Source organism: Phalaenopsis equestris, unplaced genomic scaffold (genome assembly GCF_001263595.1).
Source record: "Phalaenopsis equestris unplaced genomic scaffold, ASM126359v1 Scaffold000002, whole genome shotgun sequence".
Taxonomy (NCBI): Eukaryota; Viridiplantae; Streptophyta; class Magnoliopsida; order Asparagales; family Orchidaceae; genus Phalaenopsis; species Phalaenopsis equestris.
The window spans coordinates 38,025,890-38,049,065 of NW_018164444.1; the positions used below are offsets into that span (position 1 = coordinate 38,025,890).

General features: G+C 33.7%; 2 protein-coding genes across 2 annotated transcripts in view; one reads left to right on the plus strand and one right to left on the minus strand.

The window, feature by feature from the left end:
- Positions 1 to 5,116, plus strand: part of LOC110039566 (Niemann-Pick C1 protein-like) — a 54,347-nt gene extending 49,231 nt beyond the window's left edge. Inside the window, exons 11-17 of the mRNA XM_020744675.1 lie at positions 929 to 965; positions 1,054 to 1,111; positions 2,073 to 2,183; positions 3,512 to 3,579; positions 4,130 to 4,196; positions 4,270 to 4,338; positions 4,601 to 5,116. Of these exons, the coding sequence (XP_020600334.1) occupies positions 929 to 965; positions 1,054 to 1,111; positions 2,073 to 2,183; positions 3,512 to 3,579; positions 4,130 to 4,196; positions 4,270 to 4,338; positions 4,601 to 4,696 (506 nt within the window). The 3' untranslated portion in view covers positions 4,697 to 5,116. The remainder of the gene's footprint in view (positions 1 to 928; positions 966 to 1,053; positions 1,112 to 2,072; positions 2,184 to 3,511; positions 3,580 to 4,129; positions 4,197 to 4,269; positions 4,339 to 4,600) is intronic.
- Positions 5,117 to 7,507: 2,391 nt separating this feature from the next.
- On the minus strand, positions 7,508 to 16,777 carry LOC110018091 (protein NLP1-like; the record flags this gene model as incomplete). Its single annotated transcript, XM_020715330.1, is given in 6 exon segments — positions 7,508 to 8,379; positions 13,886 to 14,713; positions 14,716 to 14,845; positions 14,925 to 14,972; positions 15,683 to 16,446; positions 16,627 to 16,777. Coding segments are annotated over 6 exon segments (2,700 nt in total), but the record flags the coding sequence as incomplete, so codon positions are not given.
- Between the last annotated feature and the right edge of the window lie 6,399 nt (positions 16,778 to 23,176).

Sequence of the window (23,176 nt, forward strand, 5' to 3'; positions counted from 1 at the left end):
CCCCCCCCCTTTCCAGGTAAGTTGTTTTCACTCTGAGTTGGTGTCTACTACGAAGCCTCTCTATCATACCTATGCTTTCCTTCATTCGTGTCAATTTAAATATCGAATCACCCCTTCGCGTTTCTGACTGCTCACGTCTTCCACTCTTCAGCTCCCTCATTTTCCCTTGAAATGTTGTGTTATAACATAGCACCCAAAACAATGCTATTTACAAATCAAGCTCCCTTTTTTATCTATTTTTCAAATTATCAATCAAATATCAAAATTCATCATAAAATCTCAAGCCATATTTTTTTATTTTTTTATCAAATTTTCATTAATTTGATCGTGGCACACAAAATTGCATGTGTTTGGTAGTTCAAAAAGTCACCTGGGTGCTAGAGTTGTAATTAGCAATGCTTCCGGTGCTATGTATGCAATTATTCAGACTTTTAATTAACAAAATATTTTGGGTTAGGATTCCACCCTTCAAAAAAAAAATAAGTTTTATTAGTTCTTTCTTTCTCGAAATACATAAAAGGATGTTACATGTGCTCAAAATTAGCTGAATGTTGCCTAGAATGAGTTTAAAAAACTGTCACTTATGGATTTTTAGGTCCTGCAATGTGAATTTTACATCTAAGTGTACATAACCTATCTATACACATATTAATTGTAATCTACTGCACCAAGGCGTTATGTTGAACTGTTCTGAAAATTTCAACTTCAAACTCAAAATTTCTTACTGCACGACATATGTCACTGAAGAACATCCTCAGCCAACTGTGATACCTACCAATGGCAATAATTCTAGTCAAAATTGTTCATTTTAAATAGTATCGTGCCAAATTAACTCTCAATTTCTTTCATGTTTAATTTGTTTGTCTTCTATTTCGACCATGTTGGTTTTAGCACATGTTGACCAAGTTGTGTATTCATACTCTTACAGGTGCTGTGTTCATAATATGTCTGGTTATCACTTGCAGGTTGGCAATAATTCTATGTACTTTTTTTATCCATTTATAATCTATATCCCGAGCTGTCATCAATCTAATATTAAAATATTAATTGCAGCCTATGGACATCAGCGATAATTTTATTAGTGTTATCGATGATTGTTGTTGACATGATGGTAATTCTTTTCTTTGATCATGTTTTTCTTTTTATTTGTTTTTTGCAACCCAACGTAATACATATTTTAAGAAATGATATAATTTTTTCTCACAAAACTGCTAGATGTGCTAGTCATTAGGTTTGTGGTATCTATACGTCTAAAATCTTGGTGAATGGTAGCAATGTAAAACTGTTTTTCATAATAAAAGTTTAAAGGTTTTTTTAACCATGTTAAATAATTAGTCAATTTTATGTAATATTAATTGATAGGGTCTCATTGATAAGTGCTGCAATATCTTGTGCATTGGAGCCCTTGGTTATGGACCCGAATCTATTGTATGAGACATACTTTTTTCCCGTTAAAGTGTGTATGAAAGAATAAGAAGTTCTTTCATTGTTATGGAAGAAGTCCTCATTCTTAATATGTATATAATTGATTCACAATTATTAGACCGAGGTACCTTTTTGGGAGATTTGAGTTTAAGCATATCAAAATATTTTCAATGGAATTGAATATCTTTCGCATTCTTTGGAAATAAAAGATATCGTGTAAAACTTTTTTTAGCAGTTAATGTCGGATATTCACCATTCAAGTATAATTGACTATTTAATTATTTAATTGCTTGTAGGATATGCAGTTTGATCTAAAAACCTTAATATATTCCACTTCACTTAGGCCCTCCTTATACCTAAATGCAAAGAATTATATTGTTATTATACTAAATATTAAATAGTAATGAAAGTAATGTTCTTATAATACATTAATGTACCTCTAATAACTATGCAATAAATTTTTTTTTCCAGCCTGTTAAATTTCATTATCTTATGTAAAATGAAGATCAAATATGAATTTTCTTATTTTCAACTTAATATACTAGTGAAACATCGCCTGCATCCAAAGTAGATCATCATTTGTTTCCTTTCTTACTCTATGAAACGCTGTAAAAGCTTTTTCTTTTTGACAATTTTTAAATTTACAGGGTGTCATGGCTATCTTGAAAATTCAGTTGAATGCAATTTCAGTTGTCAACTTGGTCATGTCAGTAGGAATTGCTGTTGAGTTCTGTGTTCATATAACACATGCTTTCCTGGTGCGTTTTTATCCTTTTACTTGGCTGAAAATGGTTGAATTTTTTTTTATTGCATGATCCTGTTCAATAGCATTTACGATATAAAACTGTGATACCTTTGCTTTATATGCTGAGAAAAGTGTCAAAATAGTCCTTTTGCTCTTTGCAGGGGGAGTCTATAAAGTGTTAATTTAGTCCCCATACTTGTTTAATATGGGCTGAAATAGTCTCTATAGAGGACTGTATCAGCCTCAATTCGAAGAGTTTGGGGACTAACTTGGCACTTTAAAAACTATAAAACTAAAATAGCTTCATGTAAACAATCAGGGGACTATTTTGGCACTTCACTCAAAAATAAATACAAAGTTTAGTGCATAAACTTTCATACTAATTTTTATAAACCTTTTTTGCTAAACATTTGCATTAGCATATAGACGGCCTAGTCAAGCTAAGTATTATATTTATTCAAACTAGGTCATTTATTTTATTTATTAGGCTTGACCCAAGCATAACTTAAACTTTCTTTGATTTTATTTATTAACATTTTCATTGAGCTCTTGCCGAAATTGAATTTGTATTTAACCTGTAATGTTGAAGGTGTGATGAGTGTGATTGAGGCATAGAACCTCATTACTGAGCTTAATTTATGAGTTGTTGAAAGATAATAAAATTCACTTCGCAAGTTATGACATTTTGATATTTGGAGATTTGCATACATATCACACAAATTTTGTGTATTTATATATTTAATATCTAAAGTTTAATATTCGGTAATAACATGCAAATCTTTAAATCACATATAAAATTTCACTAATATTCTTTTTTTTTAAATGAAATGCATCTTTTCATGCACATGTTCTTAAGTGATTGAGACCCTAGGTGTTAAATATGTAAATATGAAAGTTTAGATGATAGATATATAATTACATATGAATTTATGGCATTTAAAATATTATTAAAAACATAAAAAATGGGAATTTATTCTGTCAGGAAAATATTTGCTGGACATAAACTTTTGTCCTACTTTTTGCCCGCTCTATTCAAGTACATAAGATAATATTGAGGCATTTGTATACATACCATCAAATGTTTCTAACATTTATAGCATTCAAATCTTTCTTATAACATCAAAAGTACCACTATTCTAACTTCTAAAAGGTGGCATATATGTAAAAATAGAAGTTTAGGTGTTTCATATGTAAATACATAAGAATTGAGTAATATGCATGTAAATCTTCCTTTTCTATTTAGTGAGCTCCTATGTGTCCTAGTTTCCGTCTTTTTAATGCTCTGAAATGTGGATTACTACTGCTGCCCTTAAGTAATATATGTGACTTGCGTTGATTCAGGTAAATGGTGGAGATAGAGGGAGCCGGGCCAAAGCAGCTCTATGTACAATGGGCGCCTCTGTGTTCAGGTAGCCTATACTTTTAATGAAATAACACGAAACAAAAAGAATATATATCGTGTTAAGAGCAATAATCAATTGATGTATGACGTTAAATAGGTAGTATGACTGTTTGAGAAACATTATTTGCAGGTTTTATGTTAGCTTTCGATTAAAATTAAGGCCAGAGATGGACAAATCTAAAACTATTCAGCTTATGATTCTTGAACCTAACGAGTCATACGTTAGGGCTATAGATTTATCTGTCTAGATTTTCATTCATTTTGATATCGATGTATGTACACACATAGCACCCATCTTCTGTGTATTTGCGTATCTAACATCTAAATTTTGCTTTTTACATTTATATTACCCAAATATTTTATTTCACGTCAAATTTACCATTTAAACTTTTATAGATCTTTTCATTCATAGGTAAGGTGGGTATGTTATGTAAAAATTAAAGTTTGGGTGTTAAATATGTAAATAGACAAGATATGAGTGGCATGTATGTAAATATTCCTTTTATTAAATGCGAAAATTTACATTACTGATGTCTGTCTTATGTTTTCCTTGACAGCGGAATCACACTTACGAAGCTAGTAGGTGTTATTGTGCTGAGCTTCGCAAAGTCACGAGTGTTTGTGGTATTAAACCTCAATTCTACTCTCTTTTTTCAAAAATTAGTTCATAATGAGTCTTCATTCTGTTCTCTTGCAGGTTTATTACTTTCAAATGTACCTTGCGTTGGTTCTCATCGGATTCCTACACGGGCTCGTTTTTCTTCCGGTGAGTCCATGACAGATATAAACTGACGATTATTTTAGTCCTAGTGTCTATAAAAGTATCAATTTTGCCCCGGGGACTTTTAGTCCGTAATAAGAGTCCGAGAACTAATTTGATATATTTATAGACTCGACTAAAATGATCCCATGTAAATAGTTAGGACATTATTTTTACACTTTACTCAGATATAGACTTTACAAAATTACAATTTCCACCAGCCGCTGTAGTTCATCAATTTTAACGAACCCAAATTTATATCAAACAGGTTCTGCTAAGCATTTGTGGACCGCCTTCAAGATGTGATTCTGATGAAAAACCAGAAAATCAGCCTACTATTCCAGCTGAGACAATATCATCATAATAAAGAAAAGGTAGAGTAGCCGTTACGATGGCTACAAAAGGTTGTTTTTATGAGGTGATAAAAAAAAAACTATTTAGAAAGTAGAAGTTGGGAAGTGTGGTGATGAAAATATCATCATGTATATGTTGTAAATGAAATTTGCATGACTCTACAATTAGAAAGGAAACAAACAATATCTAGACACTAGTGAGGCTCTGCAGGCATGAACTTTCAGAAATTCTGTAATTTTAAGGATTCAGATACGAGAAGACTGACCTGAGCTTAAGCGATATGTTAAGTTTTTTGTTTCGCTAAGCTTTTATTTTTATAGTAGTTTGTTACAAAATCGCTTTAAAAAAAGTTAGGTTCTAAATTAGGGAGCAAATGGTTGTCTGAAACAGCAACATAGTTTTTGTAATAACAATTTCATAGAAAGTATTGCACCCAAACTGTTTGTAAAATGAAAATTTTTGAGCTTTTCAAAACGTGAAGTAGCTGTACGCAGTTGTTTCAAATTTTGATCGCTATTTACCTTCTTTGAACTAAAATCTTAAGAGGCATGCTCTTTATAATGACAAATATGGGCATTAAAGACAAGTGGCTGACCTATACTTAAAGGGAAATTTACATATATTTACCACAATTCTTATTTATTTGAATTTTTAAGGCCTAAACATTCCTATTTACATTTATGCTTAAAAAAAAGAATGTGCCGATATTTATGCAAGTAATTTATCTATTTAAGGGGAAACCCTAATGTTTTTGAGAAATTTACATTTCTATAACATCTAAAGTTTTTTATTTGCATTTGAAATATGAAATTTTTAGAAAGGAGCCTATTTGCTATAAATTCTTGCGTTAGAATCCAGGCAGAAATTTTAAGGACCAAAATGTCTGTAGGTATGGCTGTCAAAAAAGCTTGTTGTTCGTGAATAGTTTGTGTTCGGTTCGTCAATGAATTCGTGTTCGATTCGTTCGATAAATGAATGAGACGAACATGAACAAATTTTTTTTGTTTGGTTAAAACGAATCAGACACAAATAGTGATGTGGTCGTTCGTGTTCAAAACGTTATTGTTTGAAATATAAAATGATTTAAAATAATTATATATATAAATTTTATAAATTATAATATATAATAAATTAATAATAATAACATATTAATATATTATATTAGTAATATACTAATATAGATATTATATATTTATATAATATAAGTTATAATTTATATAATATATTATTTACATATAGTAATATTAGGGATGTTAATCTGGCTCGTCGTTCGTGAACAGCTCGTGTTCGGCTCGTTCGTAAAGAAACAAACACGAAACAATGACTTCACGAATAATTTCAAACATGAGTTTATTTTAAACAAATTAAATTTCAAACGAATCAAACATGAACATAAGTTATGTTCATTCATGTTCCGTTCATTTACACCCCTATCTGTAGGTGCGTTTTATTTATAAAATTAATTCTTAAAACGGACATTTCAAGTGCACATTAATTAAAAGATTATTTTTTAAATTAAAATGTCTATTAAAACTATTTCATAATAATTCAATGTTTAATTAAAAAATTAAATTTGTAAATAGAATTAATTTATAAATAGGTATGATTAAATTATTCAAGTATGAATAAAATTAAAAATTAAGTTTCGCATAATAAAATTTGTTAGAATTAAGAATCTAAATATACTAAATTTATTTTAAAGTACCCTCCATATGAGCTTAAATTGAATTAATTAATCCAGATTGAAGCCAGGCTTGAGTTTGATTTTATGAATTTGAACCGGCTTACAGAGGTCGAATGTCAAGCTTAATAAAATGATAAATAGAATTATTAATTGAAAAAAATAATAATTAAAGCTTCTGTGTCTGTATTGGTAAACTTTATTTTTTACAAATATCCCACAAATCTTTCATATTACATTAAAAATTTTAATATTAATTTTAAAAAATAAAAATGCCTTTTTATGCATGAACAAGAGGGAAGATATGTAAAAAATAATTACATAGGAATCAAGTGGTATATATGTAAATCTTCCAAAAAAAAAAACTTCAACATCATGGCCATACATCTATACATATTTCACAAACATCAGCAGACTTCCATCATTTTCAAATCTCTTTTTTTTTTTTTTAATATCAAGTAAAATTGCAAGAACAATGTCAAACAAAAAATATCTCACCATATTTAATTTACAAAAATCCCACCAAGTAATTACAAAACTGCACCACAACCTAATTGGCAAAATCTTCTATGACTACAATATCAGGAGCTTAATATACAGATTACATAACTTATTCAAAACAGATACTGCAGCTTAGCATGATCCAGCCATTTGCCTCCAAAAATTCTTAATATCTTCTTTCTATGAACAAGAAATTAAGAGAAGAAGCTCTTCCTGCATTTACTTAAAATCTGCTCTTCAAAGGATGAAAACAACTTTATTCGCTAAGATGATGAGATACAAAAGAGAGCAGATGAAAAACTTACTTCGGTGCTAAAAGAACATCCAATGCATCAAAACTGATTCCCATCCATTCTTAATTTCTCGTTGAATCTTTTTTCGAGATTTCTCTTCATCAAGAGTAATTTCCAATTAAACGAACTCAACGGCAATTCCCGTCGAATTATGTTTCTTTGTAATTTCCATGACAGCTCTGTGCATCCAAAAGCAGTATTACTTCCGGGGCATTTCCATGCATACCACCCAATTCCTATGTATTTACATGCCTGATACCTAGACTTTTCTTTTTTACATCTATACCGCCCAAATCTTTCATATCACATCAAAAAGACCGCCATTTTAACTTTTAAAAAAGTGAAATACACTTTTGCATGCATTATTATCATTGAAGTTTAGGGGTTAGATATGTAAATACATAAGAATTATGGGCTAAGTATGTAGATCTACCATTACTTAATTGTTAGAAGCAGACTGTACAGAAACTTTAACAATCTGAGCGCCTGATGACCTGTATATATCAACACATTCCTCAAGATCAGCATCACATGTTAACAAGATCCACTCAGAATCATCATCCAAGTATTTCAAAGTTATCGAATTTGAATCACTCATATTAAACCTGCTTGCTATTTCTTTCCTCAAATCCATTAGTCCCCAATCAGGCTGTAATCTGATCCTAACCATTTCTTCACCATAAATTGCTTTTACTCTGAGCATGTTCTGATGACTCATTAATGAAGGCCGCTCGCTGATGCCCGTTTGAATCATTGGTTTAGCCATAGATTTCGATGGCTGTTGCGCTGAGACAGTCGGCTTTACAAGGCTGTGTGGTCTCTTAAGGCTGCTAATCTGCCTCTCATCCATATTTGCTTCGTGTTTAATTTGAAGTTGTAAGGCATCTGTGACTTGCCTCGAGCAGATCGAATCACTGAGGCTTGAACTCGAAACTTGACTGCCTGATGAAGAAGCAGAGTTTGAAGCGAAAATATAGGGACTACACTTAACTTCTACTTGACTCAATAGGTCTCTTTCTGAAGAATTCGTTTCGAGGCCCGAAGGCTCGGTTAAATTCTCGTAAAAGGTACTAAAAGGGAAGGTACCTTCCCCGCCTTGAACTGAATCGATTACCACTTGAAGTTTTCTCAAGGAGTGGTCTACTTTTTTTATTTTTCGTGAGGGCCAGCGAGTTATGCCGTGTTGTCGACATATCCTTTTCAAAGTTGTAGGGCACACTATAACAGAGAAAGGTGTATGGCAAAAAGCAGCAGTTAGATTCAGTCCCGTTCAGATTGTAATTGTGAATAGACATTTCATAGATTTTGTTATCTTTGATAAAAGATGTATGGATATGAAATTAAAAACATTATACATAGAACAATTCATGAAACAAATATATTTTTAATAATTTGCTGGTTCATAATAGTTAGCCCGGTAGATTTTAGCCCAATGACATCAGTGATGTTGCCAATAATATGATTTCTTTTGCAGTTTCAGGCTTTGAAAAGCCTGCCTAAATGGTTCCACTTAATAATCATAAATGCTAGTTTTAACTTATGATTGATGCAACTATTCTACTCAAAATGCTACTTTTGTAAATAAAAAAGGAGTTACTTTTACCGTATGGCAAATGATGCGTCAGATGTCGAACTTCTTATGCTATCTGGATTACACCAATTTGCCTAGACCTCCGTGATCATCGAAATCCCTTGTCTACTCTTTTATGAGTGATTTTTCCCTTGACATGGCTAACCCAATTCCATAATTTAAAGAGTTGTTCACATACATACCAATTCCTATGTATTTACATATCTAACACCTAAACTTTACTTGTTACACTTATACCACCCAACTCTTCCATATAAAATCAAAAATATCACCATTTTAAATTTTAAAAAGGTGAAATGCACATTTTCATGCATAAGTAAGGTGGAATGAATGTAAAAATTGAATTTTAAGCTTTAAATATGTAAATACATGGAAATTGAATGGTATGTAGGTAAATCTTCCTAATATAAATACAAAAAGTTTGTGTGTAGACCACTAGGTCTAATGGTTAGGTGATTTAACTATCACTACATGATCCTTAGTTCAAGCCTGGCATATATGGATGTGTGTGTCAGTTAAAAAGAATATATGAAGTTCTTGGATGTATGGAGAAAATATTGCGTCTGGAATCCGGACAACGAACGTGATACAGCGAAGGTCCGAGCTCCACTCCTTCCAGCTGTATCACGTTCTTTGTCCCCGGACTCCGAACACAATATTTTTTTGGATATATGACATTCTTTCAAGATGAGCTTAATTATCTCATGGTCTTATACATAATCATTCAATTTTGTTTCATCAGAGCTATATGCTGAGGACGATTAGCCTGGCAGACAATTCATGCTTTCTAGTACTTGTTGGATCTTGTATTAGTACGGCTATTACAACTTTCTACAGTAGTGCTTTGTAGCATGTGGAATTTAGATGTCAGCCTTCATGGAGTTCAGCTCACTAATTAAACTTATGCATATTTCATGCCCCTTTTGAATATAGAAGTTGTTTAATCAAATTTATTTATTACATTTTTAGGTCGTTTGAACCTTTGCTTCATTTTATTTTGTCAGTTATTTAGTCAACTATAATGCACTTAAATCAATTATATTCTTTATGAATGAGATAGACGAGAAAAATAGACTTGTGATACCAAAGTTCAAAGATTTTCAGAAATTAGGATAATGAAGGAAAGTCGATGCTCCCGTTTCACAAAATGTGGGAAAAGAGGCAAGTTCATGATGATTCAAAGAAGTAAAAAAAGGAAGAGAAAAAAAAAAAAAAAAAAAAAAAAAGCTAAGGGTCACTCAAAAGGAAGGAAAGAGAAGGTTTAAGGGCATGTGGATTATGTTAGACCGGCACCTAGTATTTGCCAACACACCGAGCCCACCAAATAATTTGAAGACCTATTTAAGCGCAAGGCTAAAGGGAGATCTAGTTTGTTGTTTGTTATTATTGTGTGGTATAAATAGGGCTAATATGTTTAGGGTTATGTGGTGTTATGTCATTGTTGTCATGAAGTTTAGAGTTAAGGTTTGGGAAGAGAACGCCTTACCTCTCGAGTAGTTAGGTTGGGAAAGAATCGCCTACCTCTTGAATTGTAGGTTTATATTTTATGTGTTTAGGCTGTGTCAGTTTTTTTACCGGTGGAGTAAAATATTTTATTTTGGCCTAATTGCTATAGAAATTTGTCCTGTCCTATCAAGTGGTATCTAAACATTTGATTCTGTGGAACAACGGGATTGCGGTTCACCTTCATGACCTCACATTGTGATACAAATCACGATCTGAACTAGTTTGGAAGCGAAGAGATCGTGATACAATCACTATTGGACAAATATCTCAATTGGAGCTAGCACAGAAGACCGACAGGACCGCAGCATATAGATGCCGCCCTTATGACTGAATATCAGGGAGTACAAGGAAACAATGTTAGGATCGGGCGTGCCCTAGTCGCGAACGGTCGTTATTCGAACTAGCTCGGAGCCGACGGGATCGCGATTCAAGCTAAATTGGGGGGCAAACAAGCCAATGACGAGATTGTGTAAGGAACCGAACCTATCGATACAGTCGCGATTCAGGCTACTTGGGAAGGCAACGATGAGATCTCAGCTCACAGGAGTTCCACCTTCATAATTTAAAACCATTCTTGGAGTAATTAGCAGCCAAAAAATAGATGCTCTAAAGAAGAAATTAGAGGAAGAGGTAAGTCAAATTAGATATGAAACGATAAGTATTTTTCGTCCATAGAAAGGCCAAAAAATTGATGCTTTGCAGAAGAAATTAAAGGAAGAGATGAACCAAATTAGATTTGAAATGGATGAGTATTTCTTGTCCATGGAGGATGGTTTGAGGGGAGATTCATGGCCCTGGAAGAAATAATGAAGAAAATTATGGAGTTTCATACAAAATCGTTGTCGCCAACCCCCTCCATCGAGCAACGGCATCTGGAGAAAACGAGAGAGGCAGCAATCTGAAAATTTTGTGCTAAGACAACGCCGCTGCTTTAGGTTGATCTAGAGCCGCAGAATCGATGAAGTAAACAGGAGCGAACTCGAGCGGCAGCACTTAGAAGGAATACTGCGGCCCAGACGAGTGGAACAAACGAAAGCAGACAAAATCGAGTGAAGGAGTCGTGAGTGGATTTGAGTGGCAGCAACTAGAGAAAATTGCAAGGCATATGGAGGTCTGGAAAAAGCTGCATCAGGCAGAATGGGATAGCATGCGATTTAGAGGATTGATTCGATGGATTTTGTCTGAAACTGAAAAAATCATGAGGGGTGGGACCCCGGCAAGGGGCTTCATCCAACAGCGCCATTGTCGTTTGCTGCAGTAGTCTTATGACTTATTATAGCAAGGTTGCAAAAAAATCAATTCATACTTAATCAAACACTTTATTAAGTCTTTTAGATAATCATATAGGTTTCACAAATTTCCTCATATAACCATTTCGAGAATGCAAATTCATGCGTTGTATAAAAAGTCATGAACCAGGGTAACAAAAACAAAAAATGGAAAAAAATATGGAATTTGGATTTTTATAATATTATACCTACAGTAAAATGCTACAAATATTATAAAGGACGCCATTAAAAAAAAAGGATATTGTAGCCATAAGATTTTATTCAAAAAAGTTTCTAAATTAAATAAGCCCTATAAAATGTGCTAGATAATTACAAAAGAATGAATTTGAATAAAATCTAGTTAAATATATGAAATAAAATTAGTAGCTTTGAATTCATTTTCAATGTACTTCTGCCTTCTTAAGAGGTTTATAATAACATCCTTTTGCTAAAATGAAGGAAAGTTACATTCGGCAAAGAACAATACTACTTGTTTAGATGATTTAGTAAACATAAATACAACTTAAGATTTAAATGATAAAAAAAACTAGCAAATAAGTTCAGTTATAAAAGATTTTAGTATTTTCGACCATCATCTATAACTTCTAATAATTGGCAGGGTAATGTTAATCCAAAACAATTGAAAACATTGTCTAGTTTTAGGGTCTCTTTAGGGAAATTGCAGCTTATTAAAAAACTGTTGCACGGCAGCTATGGCAAGAAACCACTATGCAGAAGCTTGTTTTTTGCAGTTTTGAAACAACATTGCTACAGCAGTTTCTGATGAAATGACAATTTTGCCCCTGTACTATAATGTTGTTTATAATAGAATTCATTTTGCTAGCACATTTCATACTTGAAAGCAAATATTCAGTTGCTTAGAAAATAAAAATGTTAGCATATCTCGCAGTATAACTCATTTTTTTCTTACAAACTCAAAATTTTCTTTCAATAACACGGCATAAGGATGTGTGTCTCTTGTTAAACATCTTTTTTCCTACCTCAAGCGACATTGACTTTCTCCAACAAAGAGGGCAAACCACCAACAAAACCAACCAACAAGTAGAGCAACAAAGTTGTTCCAATTGAACCAACAAAATGAAGGGACGACTACATACAGGGCACCCAAAACATTGCTATTACAAATCAAGCACCTCTTTCATCCATCTTTCAAATTCTCACTCAAATATCAAAGGTCATGATAAAACCCCAACCCATATTTTTCATTTTTATCAAATTCATGTCTGACGATTGTGGCACGCGTAAATGCATCGAATATATAGTTCAAAAAATCACCTATGAGAATTGATTTTAAATAGCTATGTTTATTGTGCTCTGTATGTAATTATCCCAAAAATGAAATAGAGGGAATGACCCAACTGAGCAAGCAACACTAATTATCCTCAAAGAAAAAAGAGATGAAGTTAATATATGGAATTGATTTGTAAACAGCACACAAGTGTATCAGTGTATGTGATTATCCCAAAAAAAAAATCTTCCGAGCAGAGGCCAAGAAATCGCAAGAAGGTTGTACGGGTCATAATAGAAAAACCAAAAACCGCAAAAAACCAAATCATGGGTCGTAAGAAGCAATGCACAAATGACAAATCTTCAAACAACAAGCTAATTTCAATGCCAATACTATAGGTTAGAGATTACCAATGGAAGAAAGTCACCGGAATCGAGTATTCAGAGAGAAGGAGAAAGCAGGAGGAGAAATGCTACCTGAACCCGTCAAACACAGTTGTTGAGAGAGGAGGAGCTAGGGTAGAACCGAACAAGGGGTTGAAGCATAATAGAGAAAAGAGGAGAAGAAGCTAGGGCAGAGGGTTTCGAACAGCGAAGATATCACGTGAATGAATGTGTGAGGTCGAGGACAATCGAGGTATTATCACACAAACTTACTCAAATAAGCTGAAAAGTCACCGTAAATTTTTTCCAAACGCTAGCTTCTGCGTTTTCCTGTCACGCCGCAGCTACAAAACTACCTCAAATGTAGCCTTAGTAATTTAGAACTAGCCATCATTGTAGAGAATTTTGCAAAATTTTGTTTCAAAGAAAACATTAATGACGCTAGAAAGTGAGAAACTATTGATTATTACACAATGACATAATGTCAATATTGTTGCATGTTTTCGGATCCTCTTGGGCTACCTTAGTAATAGACAAGATGCAGTTAACTCATTCCAACCATCCAATCCATGTTAAGCAGCTAGAATTGAATTCTATAAAAATAGTGGTTTTGAAAAAAAAAATTAAAAAAACCCTACGTGCAAATCACCAATTATCATGGTAACCTATTATTGCGTATAAATTAAAAAAAGAAATCATGAGCTAATAATAACAATATGAAGCTTACCACCAATGCTCCTAGCTGCATCTTTCAGGCTACCAGCAAAGTATTGCCGAAGAACTTGCATGCTGACAGTCTTCTCCATCTTCGTCCGCTTCTTCCCTGTTGCTTTTCTAAAACCTACAGTAGTAACTTCACCAGGAAAATTATATTTATGATCACCCATCTCATCCGCCAAATCTTCCTGGTACGGCTTAAATTCTGAGATCGACTTCCCTGCAGAGTTCGCCACTTCCGTTTGATTCCGCTGACCCGAAAATCTCAGTTTTTCACTCTCATTACTGAATTCCAATCTCATGCTAGTAAGCGGAGAACTCCCATCTTCTTCACGATCTAACTCAATAATACTAGCACTACAAGACGGTTCAGTCTCAACAAACCCAGATAAGGGAGCCGCAACAGATCTAACACGCGAGTAATTCTCTTCATCGAGTTCCTTGGTAGAGATCACCATCAAACTCTTGCAGAGTTGCTGAACAGTGATCGACAACGAATCAAGCATCCGCCTTTGTTCCTCGGGTTCTCTGCAACTAATTGGTAGGAAAAATTCCAGCACGAAGTCCGTGGTACCGGCGCAATTACTTCGCAAGCGAATCGCCACAGCTGCCTGTAAATCAAATATTTTGGCGTGGTGTGATAGAGGATACTCCATCTGGCTGAAAGCTTTAATATCCGGAGAGAAGCATGGTTGGTTTGTTGTGAAAGCCTTGCCAGTAACGCCTTGGCCTCTAAACAGATGGTGCTCAGAGCAGGCCTCATGAAATCCCAACACTGAAGGATCGTTCAGGTAACAAGCTTCATCAATGGTGGACACACAGTCCCTATAGTTGTCTGGCGGCTGCCACTCTTGCCTTGCTGAAGACATGGAATCCAAGTCTGCGCGAGCGGTAATTTGTGTTTGTCGCAGACAAACTTTAGGAGTTCGATGATCTCTGGTAAAGCGGCCATGTAGGAATCGTTCTTCGCCTAAAAGATGAATTTTTATTGTTACTCGAATAAGGGGTAAATCATAGGGTAACATCAAATTTCTGTTTGGTCAACTCACCTTAAGAAACTTAATGCTATGATCGTCTGAAATCTTTAAATCAACAGCCTGCAAATAGAAATCTGATTCAGTGAAAATGGTACTGGAGTGCCTCACATTTGAATCGCTATCCATAAAACCCATAGCAAAAATGCATGAAGAAGGATAAAAAAACTATCTTGATAGAATCTTGGGGCATTTAGATACATATCACCCAAATCCTATGTATTTACATGCCTAACATCAAAATTTCACCTTTTACAATTATAATGCCCAAACGTTTCCTATTGCATCAAAAATACCACCTTTTTTACTTTTAAAATGTGGAATACGCATGTTTCGTCTATACCTAAGGTGCTATGAAATACGTACGTGCGGACAACCATCACATTTGAGTATGTTAATTGTGAAATACAAAGTGACCTACATTATGTGCTCGAATGTAATTGATTGTCCTCATATACGGATGACCGCACCTAATATTTTCTCGGAAGTTAGATAAGTTAATACATAGGAATTGAGTTTTAGGTATGTAAATCTTACTGAAACGGTTACAAACAGATACAATAATGCCAAAAAATAAGCATTTTCTAGCATTGTCTTCAAGTTTTAACAAACAGCATCAAAGTAGTTGCATGTTCCGAAAGCCAAATACAAGTATATGTAAAAGTGCAATAAACAAAAGCAGCATTAAGCTAAGCATATGAACCCAAAGTTAAGAGCAACATATAATTGAAGTAAATTTTGAAGGAAAAAAGAGGGGCCAAATTGTAACACACCTGAAGAGCATTACAAATGCTCTCAACATCAGAATGATAATTGATCTTCTGCGCCGTTGAGACAACTTCCACAACACCTAAGCACAAATGGCTGTTCATCTCGAATATAGGAAGTGCAATTGTGCCACGAACGTTGCATCTCTGAGCATCCATGACACGGGGAAACTCGTGGCTGGCAAAATATCGAACATCCGGTGTCCATTCCGGCACTCTCCTCGCGAAAACCCGGCCGGGCAATCCCGCCGCATCAGTTGAATTCTTTTCAGCAGCAAACCGATAGTTCATCGAAACTGTTCTATATTGTATGAGATTGTGGCAATTTTGGTCAAGGATGAATGGCTGTCCGAATGTGGAGAGAAAGCATCTTTCTCCCACTATTACAGGAATCCATATTTGAACCAGAACATTCCCACAGGCTTGAGATTCTCTTATTCGATTAAGAGCATATGTGAGCCTTTCCTGTAAGGAAATTGGTATGCTTGGCTGAATCCATTGCTTGCTGTCAAGAACAGGTGTTGAATTTGTCTCTCCAGGATTAATAGATTCACCTCCATCATCTCTTTGGGTTCCATTCTGAGCAGGATTTGGAAAAATAAAAGATTTTTCTGTTTCTTCTTCTCCTTCTTGGATCTTAGTATCAGGGATGACTGGATTGGACACAATGTTGTTGAGTTCTATAAGTGGCGAAAATGCCGGTGAGGCTAAGGGGCTCCTTGAAGAGAAAGTGCCTAAATGATCAGAGTAACGTGGACTCTCCAACAATCCTGATATTAGGAAATCATCCATGAGATCTAATTCAGTCAAAATAAGTGGAAGGGGAGTGTTATCTTCCATGGATTAAATCTTTCAAAGCTCCATAGTTAAGTTCTCCTAGAAACAAAAGCCAGGGTGATTCATTGAGGCATTCGATCAAACAAATAAACAGCAAGAGCACTGATTCTAACCTTGAAGATTAAGAAAAACGAAATCGCCAACAGATTCGAGGATTGATTTGGAGAGTAACTGCTTCCAGCAAGAGATGCAGATGAAAACCCTAAACAGAGCACTATTAGCAATCGCATAAGCCTCATCAGAAAAAAATCTATCTACAGCTAAAAATCAAAGCGAATTGCAGGAAAAAGAATGGAAGGAGAAACTATCCTACTTTTATACAGATAGTTTCATGGGAGGGGGAGCCTTTACACAGGTCCTAGCAACAGAAACCGGCCAGAAGAGCCATTTTTTCTACTAAACAAGACAAAAAAAAAAGCGCAGGAAGAAGAAAAACAGGAAGACGACGACGAAAAAAGAGTTTCCAGAAAGATGAATTGATTCTTTCTTCTTCTCTATCTTGTGCCAGAAAAGATTTGTAGCAGTCAGCAGCTCCCCGGCACTCAGAAGTGAGAACCAAAACCCTCATCTCCTGATTTACAAGCTTCCATGCTTGCTTCTTGTTCTTAACTTCGACTTAGTTGCAGAATCTTTCTCGGTAGAAGCATGAGCTTTGATCTTAACGACATGAAATCTCCGAAAGAACTATTAAAAATCATATTTTTCGTGGAACTATGAATCCAACTAATGAGTTGATGTTGATCGAAGCGAAGGATGGTAGTTGAAAAAGTCTATTTTTTTCGTCTTAGATTAAAAGTTGGGAATCAAAGGAAAAAAAAAAGTAAATTAAGAATCATTGCTTTGACATAAATGTAATTGTAACAAGGAAAGTTGATGTGATTCAAACCATTCAGATGTATCATATTTAAATTTGTTTTTTTTTTTTAAGCCACGTGGGTGAGTTCCCTTTTCTCTATACAACATCAACAAAACATTTATCCCAAAATGGGGTCAGCTACATGAATCATTTTTTTTTTCCATTATGTCATATTTAATATCATATTTTCATTTAAATATAATAGATTAAGACCATTTTTTATATTATATGTCCAAGTCACCCTAGGTCTACCTCTGCCTTTCTTAATATAAGTCGAATCTAAAACATACATTATTCTAATTGGATCATTAGATGATCGACGTTTAATGTGACTAAACCATCTAAGACGACTCTCTATAATTTTGACCATTGTTGGAGCTCCACCAACCTTATCACAAATATATTCATTTCGCATTTTGTCTCTAAATGTAAAGCCACTCATCCACATATCATTCTCATCTCGACAACACAACTTAGTTTTATGCTTCTCTTTTAAAGGCCAAATTCAGCAATAATGCAACATTATTATTCGTTATAAATTTAATTATTTTATACATGAAATTAGATCTATTGGTTTTTAATTCTGAATTGATATGATAGATTATGTTAGGGTTAACTTTAATTATGTTTATTTTTGAATAATCAATAATATAAGACAATTTTGGTTAGGTGATTACATCTAGTTTGGCAACCAATTAATTTAAGGGGGTATTTATACAATTCTTATATATTTGCATATCTAAGACCAAAACTTTAATATTGTAATTCCTAACACTCAAATTTTTAGCATCACATCAAAAATATTACTATAAAAATTTTTAAAGTCAAATGCACCTTCTAATGCATAGGTTTATAGCACCAAGATATCATAAATATAGGTATCAAAATATGTAAATCCCTAACAATTGTGTAGTGAATATGTTAAAGTTTCCCTTAATTTAATACCCTTATGGGTTTATTTGTAATTAATTGAAAGTTTATATGGTGTATAAATTTTGAAAAAAAAAAAATCTAATGGGTGCTATTTATTGAACTTCAAATAAACTTGGAATCTCATGTGTGTATGTGTGTGTTATTGTATGGGATATTATCTTCAGTTCTAGCTTTGTATTTCAATTATATTTCTATATATTTATGATGTAGAATTCTTTTATTATTCATAATAATGTAAAAAATTGCATGAAACAAAGTTCTACATATTGAATTTGATTTTACAATTTTAATATTTCAAAACTATATGCTCCTAGATATAATCTATTTGGATATTGACTAGCTCAGCTAACAAGACCACAAAATGACGAGTCTTAAAAATTATTAGGTTTTCTTTTGGTCATATTTACTTTATCGGTTTCACGATATTCGGTTTGGAAAGAGCTGCATCAGGCAGGATGGAATAGAGTGCGATTCAAACCTGGAGAAGATTGATTCGAAGGATTTTCGGGGGGCGGGATCCCGGCAAGGGGTTGCATCCAACTGCTTCATTGTCTTCTGTTGTGGTAGCCTTCTGATTTATTATAGCAAAATTGCAAATAAATCAATTCATACATAGTCAATCACTTTATCAAGCATTCTAGATGATCATAAAGGTTTCTCAAATTTCCTCATAAAACCATTTCAAGAATGCAAATTCATACGTTGTATAAAAAGTCATGAATCAGGGTAACACCAAAAAAAATAAAAAAATGGAATTTGGATTTTTATAATAGTATACCTACAGTAAAATGTTGAGATATATAATAAAGGACATAATTAAATAACAAAAGATGTAATTAACCAAGTGAGATACATCCTCTTGGGAGTGCTCTTGACCTCTGAACAGACACATACACCTGAATCTCTGTTTGTGGGTAATCTACGTAGGTATTCTTTCGTGGATATTGATCTAAGGTGCCTCCACCCGATCTTGTTTGGGTGAACATGCTTTATCTATCCTTGTGATGGCTATCGCATGTAGGCTCTCCACATTCTTTCTTTGCTTGTCCTCTTTGTCATTTGTTTGTCTTTTCGGTTCCTTTCTTCTCCTGATCATTCAAATGACCTGGAAGAGAGATTTATTCAAAAAAGGGAACTATACGACAATCAACAAACTGTCAATTTTTATAAAATATAAGATTTGAATTTTAAAATTTTAGCTCGTAAATCTATAATATTTTGGATTTGAGCTATTTGGACTTAGGCTCTTAGAGGTGAATCATAATTCAAGTATTGAGTTTTCTTAAAACTTGAAATTCACCACAACCAGATTCGCAACACTTACTAGCGAACAGAAGGTGGTCATTTTCCTTAAAGCCTAAAATCATAATGCTCATGCAAATACTCAAGTTCTGAATAATTTCAAAATCTATATAAAGTATGTAGTTGTTTCGTGAGTCAAATGATATATTTTGAAATGAGAGTCATCTCTCAAGACTTAATGAGTACAGTGTCTCGGGTTGTATATTTTTAACAAATAAATCAATTACACATATTTTTCTAATGTTTGCATGTGCTCGAACCAACACATAGAATGCTCAAATACTAGGTTCGAGAATATTATGCGGGCAAATCAGGACGTCTTGTCTATAGAATAGTATTGTAAGTCTCACTCCACTAGTCCGATCATCCTCCTCGCTAGGACTGGAGTAGACAAGTCCAGTGAACCCTAATAAATGTCCAAATCATAATATAAGAATTTACAATTCTAAATCATCCCACTAGTCCAATCTTCCTCCTCACAAGAATTGGAGTTGACAAGTCTAATGAACCATAATAAATGTCCAAATCATACCACATCATCTCACTAATCTGATTCTTCTCCTTGTAAGAACTAGAGTTGTCGATTCTAGTAAAGTCTAATAAATGTTCAAATCCCGAAATAAGAATTTATAATTGAAAATCAACAAATTAGTCTGGTCCTCTTTATAAAAAACACAATTTGACAGAACTTATACCCTAAAAGTCTAAAGTGACAAAATTGAATGCATCTTTTAAATGTAAAATGGTCAATACCCCAATAAAAGTCGTGTTGATTGAAGATTCAACCGGATGGGTCAATCTTTTAATTTAAGATTTTTTAAAGTAACCAACCAAATATTCAAGCAAAATTCAATCACTAAAATCTTGAAGCAAAATTTCATCCACCCTCCACAACGGTTTGTCGAGGGTAACAAATTTCTGACTGACTTCATCTCATTAAAAGCTAATGTCATATTAAATGTATATTTACAATCAATGCAATTGCATGCTAGTAAAGACTTGGCTTGAATCCTCTGTCTGCATAGTTTTGCCACAAAATATCTTTAATGACCAGAGCCCTCTGATCGAGTGGTTTTCGTCAAACGAGACCATTATATTACGGTCACGATCGCAGCCCATATGTTTCCCAATGACTTTCTAGCATTTGAGTTGTAAATCATAGTATACAACTAATTGGCTTAAAGCCTTCTGCTGGTTAAGTTCAACTTAAATTTGTCCCCCTTAAATTTGTCCCCTTTTGTCCCCTTAGACAAACAACCACCCCAGATTTACAAGGATATCTTTGACGACACAACCCATGATTGCTGATATGATCCTTCTGTAAGGTTGGGTCGACTACCTCCTTTGATTAAATAAATCAGGTACCACGAAGACCCGGGATAATGGAACCATGGGATCTCGATTGGATTTTATCTTTATTTCCCCGCCATCCACTTTAAGCTTCAAGTGGTGAATTTTACAATATAAAGTCTTAAGTCTACTGGTATTATATGTTGAATACTCAATTCTTAATGACTCGCCTTAATCGAAAGTGTTCTCCCATTATCGGGAGGGGTAATTAACCATAGAGTCTTGCGCCTATGGGAAACCTTGAACTGCAGATCGAAAAATTCCTCGCTAAATGAGGGTGAAATCTCTGGTTAGTTCATATCTATAATCCAATCTGCCTTCTAAAAATTTGACCTCCAAAGCTCTCTCAAAAAATATATAGAATAAATGCAGAGAGTTGTCCTTGGGGAGCGATCATTGAATTTTCGGAGACCACTCAATCATTCTTATGTTATTTGTTTAAGTGTCTTAGGTTTGTCAACTCCCAAGTTGAAAGGTCTAACATATAATTTCTTCTGCTTATTCTTCTTCTTTCTTCTATTATGTTCACCACATTGATTTTGTTAGTTTTCACCTCTAACCCGCCAAGCATCATCAACTCTCCAAATCGGTTCTCAACATCCTTAGCTCTATAGCTATAAACCAATCACCAACACCAAGCCTCTATCACAACATTGTCTATTAATAGCCTGGCCATTCACACTTATTTTGGCTCCACAAAGAGGTAACATACAACATCTATTCATGATCATTTGATGCTAAAGGGCCAAATGGATTACCATATTTTTTAAAATTTTACAATTATTCCTTATAGTAGGAATAAAATATCAATCTCATTAAATATGTATAGCCCTGAGCTTTGAAGAGGGAGAATAGAGGATTATAATTCATATTATTCTTCTCTTTATATTCCCCTTCTTAGTTTTATTACGCTATAATTGATAAGGTAAGACTAATTTTTTAAAACATTATGTGTTGTTTCGCTCTTTACAGTAGATTATTCATCTGTCTCTTTATTTTATCATGCATGTAGACTATAAAGTCAAACATCATAAAATCTTAGTATCATTGATATTTAATCCTTCTCCTCTCTTCTTAAATATGTTGAACTCCTTACTCGGAAAAAATATTACGTCCGGACGTGCGGACGTCCGAACGGCCAATCGTCAAGCGCCACGTTGCCCACCACCGACGTGTATGGCAACGTGGTGCCTGAGTTGTTTGGATGCGCATTGTCCGGACGTAAAGTTTTCTCCCTTCCTTTACCGCTAAGTTGTCTAAATCTAACATACATTTTCAATCTCCCGATTTACTTATCATTTTCTCTCCTTAGCTAAAAATTATTCTACATTGAAGGCCCAATCGTCGTAGTCCTCTTTTTGGGTGCCATATTTTTTTTCTCATTAGCTAGATAAGGCCACCCAGGCATCAGACTAATTTTTAAGGTATTATAGGAGATTAAGCCAATGTTCTAAACATTCACTATTTTATATGTATATACCACTCGATTCTTATGTATTTACACATCTAACATCAAAACTTTAATTTTTGCAAATATATACCACTTAGCCTATGCATGAAAAGATGTATTTTTCATTTTAGAAGTTTAAAAGATTTGTGTGGTATAAATAAATGTAAAAGGTAGATTTTAAGCGTTCGATATATCAATAGATAAGATTTGGGTGGTTTATATGTAAATGTCCCTTGAAAGAAGTCACGATAGCACCTCAACCGTAGGCTTAATTCTGAATTATTTTTTTTTTCCAGAAAAATAGTTGAAAAACTGTTCAGTTAGAAAGCTCATTTGTTTAATTAAGACAGCTCTTATATATCTAATAAATAAAACTTTATAATAGCTTATATATAATAATAAAATAAAAGACACGTAAAGACTTGCATGAAAAATACAGTTCACTTCAAATACGTTACTTCAAATAAAACGTGCATCAATATGTTTTATAATTAAGATATTATATAAAAAAGTATTAACATTTTGATGTTGGGCATAAGAATATATAAATTTATGTGATATATATAAATCCCCGAAACTAAAAAATGACGGTATAAAGCCAAAAAAATATTGGGACGATGCATCAATAATCTAAAATATTAATTATTAAAATTTAATAGATTTCCGAAACACATTCAATCAATATAAAAAATATTCTAATGATCCAATCAATATAAAAAATATATCAAACATATTTCATTGAAACAATGCTATACTTATACGAATATATATA